This window comes from Indicator indicator, chromosome 29, assembly GCF_027791375.1.
Source record: "Indicator indicator isolate 239-I01 chromosome 29, UM_Iind_1.1, whole genome shotgun sequence".
NCBI lineage: Eukaryota > Metazoa > Chordata > Aves > Piciformes > Indicatoridae > Indicator > Indicator indicator.
In genome coordinates this window covers 5,197,168-5,210,541 of record NC_072038.1, presented here as the reverse complement: position 1 = coordinate 5,210,541, position 13,374 = coordinate 5,197,168, and the positions used below count along the sequence as shown (strand labels likewise).

Sequence of the window (13,374 nt, the reverse complement as noted above, 5' to 3'; positions counted from 1 at the left end):
ACCATTACTTGGCTTACAGCAGCTGCGCAACGACAAGCATGTTCTGCATTGCTAACAGGCATCTCAAAGGCACAGAGAGACTGTCACACTGAAAGCAGAATTTGGTACTCAGCTTCCCCATTCCTTTTTCCAGTTAAGAAAATTGTATGTCTGGTTCCTCTGTAGTTTTACTTTAAAATTCAGCTGCAACCCTGCTGTGTCCAATGAGGAGCTATTTTTGGAACAGTCAAATATTACTTACTGCTCTAGTGTGCCACGCTTAAGTCTCATTTTTACAAGTCCTACAATTGGTGTTTGTCACTTTTTTTGGTCTCAGAATCACAGACACTTGCAATAAGCAGGTCTGTTAAAATGTGGTTAACATCTGGAATATGTTAGGGTGTTTTAAATAAAATTATTACTGCGTAGGGAAAAAATATCTAATTTATAAGTGGAGGAGAAAAAGATGACTACAGCATTGCTACAGTGCAGGCTCAGAAATCCTCATTAAAGCATTGTCTGAAAGGTTAAAGACTTGTACTACTACAAAGAAAGTCTCCTCATCTCCATCCAGATCAACTCCCTCCATGAAGGTTCAGTGAAACTGGTTTGACTTCATTGCCACAGACTGCACCCACCAGGCTTCCATTTGGCCTAGAGGCAACTTGGCCTCTAAGCACTGCAAGAGTGATTTCACTCTACCAAGAGTATAATTAGTGCAGCAAAGAAAGCTTTGCTAAAAGGGCATTATTCCAGCTAAGTAGCATTGCTCAACTGTAAAGGTCTCTGGCTTTTGAACCACCAAAATATCAACTTCCAGGCAGAAAGCAGCTATATTCTATTAAGCAAACCAATTTAAATGCTTTAAGCACCTCAATTAAATCTTCACCATTCACTAAAGTCAAGGAATGCCATCAAAACACAGCACAATAGGGTCTGAAGGCTACAGACAATTTACCTTTTAAGTTAGGAAGTGAAATGTAACATGTGAAAAAAAAAAATCATGGCTGATGTACCAGGAGATCCTCAAAAAGGTTAGAAATTGATGGTAGAAGATCAGCAGTCCAGAACAACAGTGGTTTCTCAGATGGAATCATAATCCATTAAACAGATTGAGACTCATCACCATGAAAAAGCATAATTTAAGAACCAAGGGAGCTATGTTACAGCTCTAACAGGGCAAGCAGCACAAGGAATGGGAGTAGGGTCTTAGTGCTCCTTCCAAGACAAGGAGCAGGTGATGTGAAGCGGAGCAAGAAGGAGCCAGGCCCTAGATAAAGTGATACATCTCTTGACAGAGCATGTCAGGAAGCATATACTCCTGCTGGAGTTCACTGGGCTCCAAGAGAAGCTGGGCAGGCACAAGGAAGCAAGCACATGCAGTGCTATCACAGACAACAGGCACATTATGGAGCAGAAGGGCTGTCAAGACATGTCACTGTAGGATGAAAGAGCATCCAAGAAAGCGTTACCATACGTTTATCTCATTCTTATCCTCTTCCCTAGAGGCAGATACTGCCCTTGGCCACTGACAATACATAGCACGCTAGCTAGGATTGGCCTTATGGTGCAGGTCAGTACTGTGGTTCTCATTAAGAGGCAGAAGACAATCTTTGTCCTCACATCCAAACACATCATTAGGATATCAATAACCAGATAATACCACTGCCAGATGTATCTCTAGCATGCTAAGGTCATAGAGCTTCTGCACTCCTGAATCTGCTCCCCAATAAAATATGGTTGGACTTGCTCTTAAAGGTCTTTTCCAGCCTTAAAGATTGTATAAGCCAGTTAAAAAACAAACAAACAAACAAACAAAACCAAACAGAACAGTCCAGACTCCTTTGGTTCTTTCCTAAAAAGCAATTAGAATAAAAGATTATAGACAATCAGTTCTTTGTTCTTTCCTTTCCTTTACAGCAAAGAAAGGCAAACAAAACCCAGAATCAGTTTAGTCAGAACAAACAAGTTCAAGTGAAATTGCTTTAAATTCTGTTCATTACAACATCAGTGGCTGCACCATGCAGACCATGAAACACTTCAAGAGAAAGAAGTAATTTCAGAGCACCATGAATTCAGTAATGAAGAATTTATCCACAGGGCAATGAATTGCAGAGCAAAGAGAGAGTTTTGCAAATTAAGTAGTATAATTTACACACTGCACGAAATAGCCAGAAAAATGTCCTCTGGAAAGGGTTCTGCTGACTGATGTTCCTGAACTGGACTCAATGTCTGTGGCATTCACATTTTACACTAAATGAAGAGGCACAACGCACTCAAGAGAGAGAGGAAGTGCTCTCATCAGGAAACTAACTGCTCCCCTTCTGCTGTGGCACAAACAAATATAAATGACATCTCCATCCTGACCGTAGCCAGGGAAATATTCATTTTCACAAAATGAGATCTATTATTACCAAAGCAATATGATATAATGGTCCAGCAGCAGTAGGCAAGGCAGAAAGCTATCAGTCACAGCAAGGCTGAGACATTAAGAGGTTTGGAATGTAGATTTCAGCTGTTACACAGATTGATTTGCTTACATTCCAAAAGCATCTATGCTCCACTGTTAATAAATATAAATAACACCAGAATGAAGAGTTGTAATTATCCAACAAGTCACCCCAAACAGACACAACCCTTCAGATTCAGCTATCTACTAACTTCATCAATCTGAGAGAACCCAAGTGTATATAATTAAGAATTAAAACAGTTTAAATAAAAATTGATTTTTTAATACAAAAGGGTAGGTTCTCTCTGCTCCCTCCCACGATCCCTCTGCTGTCACCAGAGTTAAATCTGTCAGCTTCCAACAGCCCTGTGATATTTGTATTTTCAAGTTTACTGATGTATAGTCCCCAAACCTAACTATTGTAAAGTGAAACCCAAGAGGAATCCAAGGCAGAAAAATGTTCAAATTTGCAGTTTCATACATGAACAAAAAGGAAGGAATCCAACCAGTCAGCTCTTGTGCTACCTCATGAGATCACACAAAATGCCATTTTGCTTTAATTTGAATTTTTTAAAGGTAAGAAGAGGCTCCCCTTTATGCCAAAGCATCTCACAAAGCCAGGATCCATGCCATTAAGCACAATTTGCAAATACTCTGCTCTGCTCAATACCACCATGCCTGAAGACTGCTGAATCGAGTTTCTAATGACACCTTCATTTAACTGTTCCAGCAGTGGGCTTCAGCATTTTTCAGACTGCAGATGCCTGATTTCCCCACGGAATGGAGGGCTCCTGCAGTGCAACATGTGCTGACAAAGGCCCTGCTGACTTGCTGGCTCTTTCTGGGGCCAGCTGCCATCTGCTCACTAGCAGTGCAGGAGACCACAAGCACCTGCCCCACAGGGGCTCAGCAGCCTCATCAAGCTGGAGAAGAGATCTGACTGATGAGGTATTCGTTCTCCTTTTTCTCCAGGACAGCTTCTGACCAGCCTATCCCCCTAAACTGACTCAGTGATGAATATGTCTTTGCAAGAAAGCAACAAAAGCAAGCTTCTAGCCCAACTTTGCTGTAACAAAACCACATCTTTGGTTACGTTTCTCTGCCCTTAGAAGAAAGAGCCCAGGAAGCACAAGCTGAAAACCTCTGTGGACTGGGCTGAAATCAGCATCACTCAAGCAAAAGCAATGCAGAGAGAAAGCTAAGACCTTGAGACCTATCTCAAATTTAGATGGCTCATTGCTCTGGCAGCGGTGCCCCATGCTGCAGTGCAGCCCAGAAGATGCCAGCCAGTCCTTCCAACCATGCTGCCACCATTATCTTCCAGCACACCATCACTTCCTGGCATGGTTCTCACCTCAAACAGCTGAAACCAGCTGCCTGTGAATGGACTGTGAGAAAGCCAAATTATTAAATTACCTATAATAGGCCTTCACTGACATTTTACCTGAGCTGCTGACCTGACCTGTCTTAAGTAAATCACAAAAATGAGATAAAAGGAGTTAATAATTCAGCTTAACAGCCTAGTGCTTCATTTAGGATATATACACAGTCATTTTAAACTGCATCAAAAATTGGAAGGCAAATTCATTGGGGAGAAAAGAAATAGACCATTTAAGACTAACCTGTAATTAGTTTTAACCTGAGCTAATTAACAGATTTCCTTACAAATCCTCAGAAGATTCAGTCTACATGCAAAACACAACAGGTTTAAGATTGCACTGCCACCCCCCCTCCCTCTAGAAACACTGAATTCAAACCGAGTGCAAAGTGAAATCTCCACAGTTATGAAAATCAGTGAACACCCTCAATTCTGCGTTCAAAATCTGGACTCGGAATTTGATTTAAGGGAAGCCCCCGGGGGCTGCCTCCTCCTCAGGCTCTCCTTCTGCTCCATCTTTCATGGCATGCTTGTCTCCTCAAAGCACAGCAGCTCAAACCTTCTGCTGTAAGACAGCAGCAAGAGCTCCACAGGAAGAGGAAGGGTGGATTGCTCAAGCTGGAGGTGCCCGTAACTGGCCATACCACACGGAAACACCTCATTCTGCAGCTGCAGCTGACGTCTCTGATCTCTAAGCAACCCCTGGCTTCTCATTGCACACGTTTTTAAAACTAACAATAAAAAAAAAATAAACACACCATATCTCTTTCCCACGGGCTTTTGAAGGCTTTTTACACCTGCTTCTTAATGGCTAACCACATTACATCACAAGCACTTTTCCAGACCAGAACTGTAGTACCATGGGTGTCTAGGACTCTGCAGAATTCATTAACCACTTCCTTTCTGCCAGCTTCCCACCAGTTTGTGGGGTTTTTTTTAAACTCAAAGGCAACATCTTTTGGCTGATTAACAGATCCTACAGCAGCACTTCACACCAGCAAGCTAAAAACACCTAAAGGTGCACCTGCAAAGGCTAAAAAGCTTGGGAGTGCTTTCAGAACAAAACAAGTGTTTTGATACATATTTTTCTTCTTTTGACACCTTGCAGAGCTTGACAGTAGTGGTGTTTTAGCTCTTGAAGTGTCAAAGACCTGTTGAAAAAAAAAAAACTGACTAAAAGCATTTGGTGAGGAAGAGAACAGCAGCTGTCAGCTACAGTCAGGTCATGTGTTTGCCCACAAAAAGCAGGAAACAACTAGCCATGGAAATAGCTAAGGAAGCCATGAAACAACACAAACTGCACAGTAAGCAGGCTGCTAAGTCAGTATTTTTCCCCTAAGTGCTCAACTTAACTCTTACACTGGTTGACCAGCCATGGCCCATTTCAAACCAGTAGCCAGAAATCAGTTTGTCCTTACAAGGTGTGCTAGCACAAGAGACCAGCAACAGTGACACAGAACACCAGCTGAACTGCAGACACTTAATATTACAAAATCCATACAAGGCACTGTTCCACTGCAGTTTTGTCAATGCACTGCCAACAATAAATGAGCCTGAATTTTCAACAGACAGGAAGCAAAGGAGTGGAGAGTCTGGGAGTCATAAAACTGAAAGGAAAGGCTGTGGGCAGGTCTGGAGTGGACACTCCCATCCCCAGGCTTTAAGTATCCAAGACAAATCCTTGAAAAGGTGCATTGCAGCAAGGGAATAAATTACATCTCTATACACTGAAGCCTACTTTGTGCTTTCAAAAGCTCTTGGAGAATGGCTTCCTTTTTGCCATCAGACTTTCAGCTTCTCTACACACGAGGTGCAGAATGCATTTTTCTTCCGAGAAAATGAGACAAGAAGGAATAAGAGCTATAGGGATTTATAGGCAGGTGTGGCACCACTTGATACAGTTATTTTCTTTTAAATGGTATTTCAAAGTAATAACCTTTCAAATGAAAAGATGATGGACTGCCTGACCAGAAAACTCATTACCATCTAGATCAGGGGATTATACTTTGTCAATCTGAAAAAAAAGCAGATAAAGTTTTTCTCATCTACTCTGTCACTTAAGTGTATTTATGCCATCTCCAATCTTATTACTTCCCTGTAATTTAGGGATACTTTAATACAGGGAGATTTACCTTAAACACTATTCTTTTCAGATCCATAAAATCAAAGAAAGCCTCTTGTCAAAAAGCAGCAAGTATGAATCATTAGAACTACAATGTCACCAAAAGGGTACCACATATCACACTTACTAAGAAAGATTCATGCTTTAGATATTCTCTCAGAAGAAAGGAAAAACATGAGCCCAAGTGGCTGGCATTTTTTCTGAGAACATGAAGTTTGGAAGGAAGCAGTTTTCAGCCTCAAGGCAGTACAAGATGAATTGCAATTTTTATTTTCAACTAAAAAATTAAAAGTGTTATTTCCACACCTGCAAGCTGCTGGCATCGAGGACTAGTTTACTCACAGACTTCTTTCCACTGTTCTGCCCCAGTGGAAGCCAACAAACACCAGGAACAGCCACAAAGTCGAAACATTATTTTAGGTATTGCAGAGACTGCAAAATACCTTTGAAAGTCTGTCTCCTGTCACAAGCAGCTTTGAAAAAAAGTCTTAACTTTTCACAAAACCTCAAGTTCTCTTAAAATCTACATTAAACAAGCGTAACAGGACAGGTTTAGCGCACACATGCTGTGTCTGCCACGTTACTGTTCAGACTTATTGCTGAAACTAAGTAATGTGTGGCTGTGCAAATAGGACAGTTTCTAAATGGCCTAAAGAGCCATTTCCCACAGAGTTTCCAGAACCTAAAAAACCCACCTGTGGCCAATGATTCAATTCAATGTGGTGGGGTTTCTTTGTTTGTTTGTTTGTTTTTGGTTTTGTTTTTAAATTGTCCCTTATTTTCCATTTGCACACATTCCACCCTTGGAATGCCAAAGCAGCTAGTTATTCATTATTGAAATTTACTTTGGAAATTAAACTCAAGGGGAGTTATCTAATGCATGTCAGATTGAAAATGAGCTGCGAATCTCCAAAGTTAATTTTAGCCTCATGTGCCTTAAGAAAGATTCAGGTTCTTAACTGCCTTTTAATATTAAGAACTACTTATTCAGCAAAGTCCCTGCATTACTTTAAATGTAAACCTCCTTAAGCTAATGGAAAGAAAGAGAATCTATAATCTTTAAAAGTCTCATTAAAGCAGCTTCTCAGTTTTTAATTTTTTTTCTCCAATATGTTTAACCTTGGTAACTTGACAAGTGAGGCTGAATAAACAGTCATCTTTCCACATTTCAGCTGCTTCCAGCCTTACGTAAACTTCCACACCAAGAGGAGGAAAAACAAGGGGAGAGTCTAATTCAGCGTGATGAACAGCTGTGCAAGTTGTTGGTTGGTTTTTTTTTTTAAATATATACATACAGACAAATACTTTTCAAGAAGCTGATTATGACAGATAGGCCACAGAGCAGCCAAAAGTCATCCCAATCAGCATTGGCAAACGTTTGGTGAAATCATGTTGCCAGTGTTAGGCGTGTCGGGCTGAAATGTGATCATTTCCAGCCTGTGATTCAAGTTGAGGAGATGGTTTCATTAGAAGATTTGCATCCAGTTCTTACTGCTCTTAAAGCAACTTAGATATTATCTGGAACCATGCAATTCACCAGTAAATCTTCAAGGGAAGTAGGAAGTAGCTTATATTAAGGTTTTATGTAGCTTGCCTTTAATAGGGCATGCAGCAATGATCTCCTAACAGCACAGCACTTCATCAGTTCTCTCCTGAGAGGTAAGAGGTTGTGCCTTGAAGTGTACTGTCTCAGAGGGGTCAACAGACAAATTTTGGATTTCAGTGAAGGAACATGAAAGAGAAATACTGATTCAGCTCAGAAAAAGAATTTTCACTGTGTCTATTTTAAAAGTCTTTATATCATAATTTTCTGCAAAACACTTGCCTTGTCAATCACAGCTTAGATCAAAGGGGAATTAAATCCAGTTTTTGGTCTTAACGTAACTGCACTTACCCTTCACAGAGAGAACAAAGTTCTCTCAAAACACACTAGAGCAGCATGAATGGAATGCTGATTGTACTCCATTCTCCCTCAAGTACCTCTTAGAAACCCAGGAAAGGAAAAGTGGGCAAATAGGAAGTTTGTAGTGTAAATGACCTGATTCTGTATTTAAGTGGCATTCACTTAGTTGCCTGTAGAAAAGAACTTACTGCTGATTTCTCTGTCTGAAAGCTAAATATTAGTTTGCCATATTGAGTTCCACTTTATAACTGGAACACGTAGCATCCAGGAAATCTTTACAACCCACATGGTCTTGGCTGACACTGGCGATCTTCATTACTGCTCTATAGAATTAATTACATCTTTGGATCCATGAAAATCTCTGGGAAGGGAAGATGAAGGCTCAAATAAAATTTTAGAAGTATTCAGCACTTTAAGACCAAGATAAGATCCCAGGCTAGAGACCTGGCAACAAGACCCAGGCCAAAAACAATGAGTTTTGTTGGACAGGACAGCATGAAGAGCACTACTGCCACGCTGACCAAAGGTTTCTTCAAGAGGCTTTTTTACTGACAGCCACGCATCTCTGGCATGAGCAAACCTCTATTGAGGACACATTGGGTGGAAATAAAAGACAGAAAGTCATTTTTGGGGTGCTTTAAATTCAAGCTAGATATATAGCAGGATGTGTTCCTCATTTCAGGAGAGCTGCTGGCCCTGTTAGGGTAACATTATAGCTCTTTTATTTTGTGAGAACATGCAACGCAGTACTTCCTTCCACTTTAGTGAGTACAACATCTGACACAAATATTCCTTTGAGAAATACTTCAACTTCTGCAATCCCTCTTTCACCAAGGGAAAACAGTAATAAAAAGTGTCAAGCTATCATAGACTGTTTAGATTCTTTATGAATTTGGCTCATAGAGGCACTCTACATACTTCAGAAAATGCAGGAATGGTTTTGATAGATCATGCCTTGGAAATTTACAAGTTTTAAAGCCATTAACAGAAGCAACACGGCAGGAGAAGGATGTTCCACCAGTGATCACATCCTGAACACGTTCAAGTGATAACTCTCTGCCCTGACATTGACAAAATAAATCACATGTATTGTCTCTAAGCTCCCAGTCTCTGAAAGCATCCCCTTTAGCTGTTTCTTTTTATAAACGTTCTTCTCCTCTTAGTTCACTGCCTTAATTTTTCAACTATTGTTTTATCCTAGTTGTGCATGCAGCAAAGTCTCTTCCAAAAGAGAAAAGCTTTTATGTAAAGGAGAAAAAACAACACATTTGTTAAAGATTATTCTTCAAATGTTATCCCCAAGATACAGAACAGTTTGAGAACTCAGAGTTAATATTAATAGTCAGAAGTGTTTCTAATTATACCCAAAAAAAGCATTGTTGAAAGTCCTGGTCAGCATTTTGTCTCAAAATATCCATGAAGAAATAACTTAGATGATGAATTTTTGCCTTCAGCTCAACAGCAAGATAAAGACTCATCAGTGCAGCAAACAGCCAGAGAATTTTGTCCAAGAAGCTCATTTTGGTCGACAAGAACAAGAACCAGTACACTTCACTAAAGGCTGATGTTAAACACAATCAATTTTAGACCAGAAACCACCTGAAGCCTCCTTGTCAAAGTATAGTGAGGTCCTAAAAGACCTTAAACATATCACAGTCAGGTTCTTCACCACTCATGAAAATAACTACTCTCTTCCCTGAAGTGTTTACAAGAGCACGACCTCTCTGTGCAATACTGGAGGCAGCTGTAAGAATAAGATAAAAAGAAATTGAAGTATTCCCTGCAGAGTGATCTAAGCCTTTTTTACCCTGTGACTACAAAGAATCACATCTCTAAGGAAGTCTGCACTCCAAACCTATCTAATCTATCCAAATATTTACTCTGAACACTATTAAAACTCTCCTCTGGAGCCACCAAGCATAGTATTTTCAGCAAGTAGAATAAAATAATTACCATTTAGATTATTACTTTACTGGTTTTATCAGGTAGAAGCTGACCTGACTGTTCTCTTCAACTCTTCTTGTAACTCCTGACAGCCACAGAGTTATGGGTTTGGCTGAATATACTTTAAAATGTCAAATACCTACTTCCTTTTTGCTTTCTAAAGGAAAAAAGGAAGGGAGAGGGAGAAGGAGAAAGAATAAGGAACCTAATTAGGATTTTTTTTTTGTTATTATTTATAACACTAACACAGAAATTACCAACTATGCACCCAAGAGTTCTTGTTCATCTCTCTGGCCTCCCTAGCAATTTTTTGTCCTCCCCCTCAAAGTACTACCAGTGCTGAATGCTTTCTTCTCTTTCATTCAGGCTTATCCTTGCTTTCAGGGCTTCCTCTGCCCATCCTGACAACTGATGATGACATAACCACAGCAATCTTTTAATCACCACACTTGATACTTTCTCCCATATTAGAACAGATTGCCTCCAGTAACCAACTGGTAAGTACACTTCAATCCTACTTTTGCTCTAACTTTAAAATAAACCTATGAATGACAGCTAAACTTTGGAAGAAAAAGAGAACACATTATGCAAAACATACTCTGGGTAGAGAAGAAACCATCAAAACACACACATCTCATCTTTTGTGCTCAGTTTCAGATTTGTACATTCTACAGTACCTATCAAACTGAGCCCAGTAAGTGCTTAGCAACCCAAGGAACTGTCAAGAAAGAAAAGTGCTGCAAAAAAAAAGTAATACTTACAGCCATAATTAACTCAAAAGGGTGTTTATACACCCGCACAGGTGATTGGTACTTCTGCACCATGGCTGCAGTTTAGTGAGGTCAACTCAAACCTGAAAAAGAAGTGTTTAAAAGCATCTGTCAAACGTAGGAAGCCATTTCCAACCCTCTCTTACAATCATTCTCTGCGTGATATCATGCCAGCAGTTCCACAGGAAATCCTTCACAATTCCTTGACGGCTTTTTTCTTTTACTGGGGGAGGCACTGGGGCCCTGCAAAAGCCACGTATGTTTTTGTCAGAAATGACTTGTCATTTCTTCCAAAGACGAGGCAAATTTAGCACATTTTCAAGCCCAGTTTTAGTAACCAATCTTCAACACCCTTTATGACTCTTCCTCAGGATGGTGAGACTTCCTGTGCTGCTGCTGAGAACCAAACACTGACACACACCAGTAAAGGAAGGAAAGCAGCACCCAGGCTCCCAGTATGGTAAGTGGGTGGCCTTGCTCGTAGGACTGGGACTGGCTTAAAAACCAAACAACAAAAATGGAGGTTAAAAAACATTCCGAGTTTTAAAACCACTTCGCTTTCAGAAAGCAAACAACAGCTCACTACAGCACACTGGTCTAAGGCATTCCCCTTCATCGTTTCCAAAGCAAATGGATTAAGACTTTTGAAAGAGAAAGTTAAGAGAGAAATGGGGAGAAAAACTTAGAGAAACTACAAGCATTCTAATATACAGCCAGGAAAAAAAAAAATCCCTGGCAAAACAACCAAGAGTTACTCCCAGTTTGTGTCTGCTTTCCCCAGCAAAGCATTTGACCCAAACTCTTCTTAATTCAATTCTATTTATTGAAAAACACTGGCTGTAGCACTTGCAGATGTACCCGCGGGCTGCTAGCCAGGCTCGTTTGTGCCAGAAACGGTTTTGTTGCAGTAAGTTGAGTTCACTTCTGCATTTCTTTTCCTCTCTCCTTTTTTTTTCTTTTTTCACGCGTTCTCGTGTTATCTACAGCGCTGCTGGAAAGTGTTATCGGCTCCAGCTGAGGAACACGGCAGCTCCTCAGACACGAGAAGCAGCCAACGATAAATTCCAGCCACCAAAGTTCACCCGACATCCTACTCCAGCGAGGAATTTACCCATGACTACCCTGAATTATTAAAAAAAAAACAAAACACCTGAATCAGCAAAAAAAAGCCCCGCAAACCCTCTCTAATCCTCGGACAAAAAGAGTTACACAACAAAGAAACTCCGCGTTTCTTATCACCGCTTTCCGGGACCCTGCTGCCCTCTCCCCGTCAGGTCCCTCCCGGGCCGCGCCAAGACACCGCGGAGACGCTCCGGAGCGGACGGGAGCCGGAGACGAGAGCCGGCGGACACCTGTGACAGCGTGGCCGCGGCTGCCCACAGTCGGGAGAGCTCCACGCTGCCCCTGAGGGGATCGCAACAGGGCCTCCTAGCCGGGAGGGAACGAGAGCCGCAGGACTGCCGTGACCCGCCCGCGGGCCGTAACCCCCGAGCCCCACCACCCCTCACCAGCAGCCAGGTCCTCACGGCTCACCGCGAAGCCTAAGCCCGCGGCCGCGGCCACTGAGGAGCCGGTGGAGAGCGGGCAGGGGTCGGACAGAGGGAAACTTGCCGCGGGGAAGAGCACCGGCGGCAAGGAGGCTGAGGAGAAGGGACGGCGGAGAGGAGCGGGGAACACTAGCGGAAGGGTACGGCGAAGGAAAGGCAGAGCAGGACAGAGGCAAACAGCCGCGCATCGACCCTTACCGCCTCCCGTGCCGCCGGCCGGCCGTGCTCTGGCCTCATGCCGGAGCTGAGCAGCGCCGCGCCGGTTCCGGCGGGGGAGGGGCGCCGGGCGGCCGCCGCCGCCTGTTGTTACTGGTGACAGGGCGCGGGCGGTGCTTGGCCCCCGGCCAGGGCTGCGCATGCGCGGGCGGGAGGCGGGAGGGGGGCTGCGGGCGCTGCCTGTGCGCCCGCGCAATGGCGCCCGGCGGCTGCCTGGGGCGGGCGGGCAGTGAGCGTGCGCGGTGTGGGCTGTGGGGCAGCGCGGGGGCGGGGGCAGCGCGCACACGGGCGTGGGGAATGAGCGTGGGGTGGGATATGCTCCGGTGGTCAGTAACATCCTGGCCTGTATCGCGATAGTGTGGCCAGCAAGACTAGGGAAGTCATTGTCCCCCTCTGCTGGGTGCTGGGCAGGCCGCACCTCAAATACGGGGTTCAGTTTTGGGTCCCTCCAAGAAAGGTGTTGAGGGGCTGGGGAGTCCAGAAGCTGGTGAAGGGTCTGGAGAACAAGACTCAAGAGGTGTAGCTGAGGGAACTGGGGTTGCTCAGTCTGTAGAAGTACAAAGGAGGCTGTGGGGCAACCTGGCTCTGTACATCTCACTGAAAGGAGGTTGAAGACATGTTGAGGTTGATCTCTCAAGTGACAAGCAAAAGGGCAAGAAGAAACGGACTCAGGCTTTGCCTGAGGATGTTCACGTTGGACATTAGTGAGGACCCTTTCTCCAAAGGGTTGCCAAGCCCTTGACCAGGCTGTCCAGAGCAGTGGTGGAATCCCTGTCCCTGGAGCTATTTAAAAGCCATATGGATGTCGTGGAGAGGGACATGGTTGAGTGCTGAACTTGACTGTGTTTGGTTAACAGTTAGACTCAAAGGTCTTTTCCAGCCAAAACAATTCTATGATTCTATACATCCCTCCTGGTACTGAGGCCACAGCTCTGCCTGGACTTGTGGCTCCTAAAGGACTCTGAGTGAGTGCCAGGTAGGATCAGAAGCAGAGGGTATGAGGATACAGAGTAATGGCCACAGCATGGGGCAGCTGCAGTGGTGCACTGGGTGCTTCAGGGTGGAG

General features: G+C 43.2%; 1 protein-coding gene across 1 annotated transcript in view; it reads right to left on the bottom strand.

The window, feature by feature from the left end:
• Positions 1-12,324, bottom strand: part of SEC14L1 (SEC14 like lipid binding 1) — a 43,128-nt gene extending 30,804 nt beyond the window's left edge. Inside the window, exons 1-2 of the mRNA XM_054394030.1 lie at positions 12,291-12,324; positions 10,537-10,628 (exon numbers count right to left, since the gene is read on the bottom strand). Coding sequence (XP_054250005.1) covers positions 10,537-10,599 — 63 coding nt within the window. The 5' untranslated portion in view covers positions 10,600-10,628; positions 12,291-12,324. The remainder of the gene's footprint in view (positions 1-10,536; positions 10,629-12,290) is intronic.
• Positions 12,325-13,374: the final 1,050 nt, after the last annotated feature.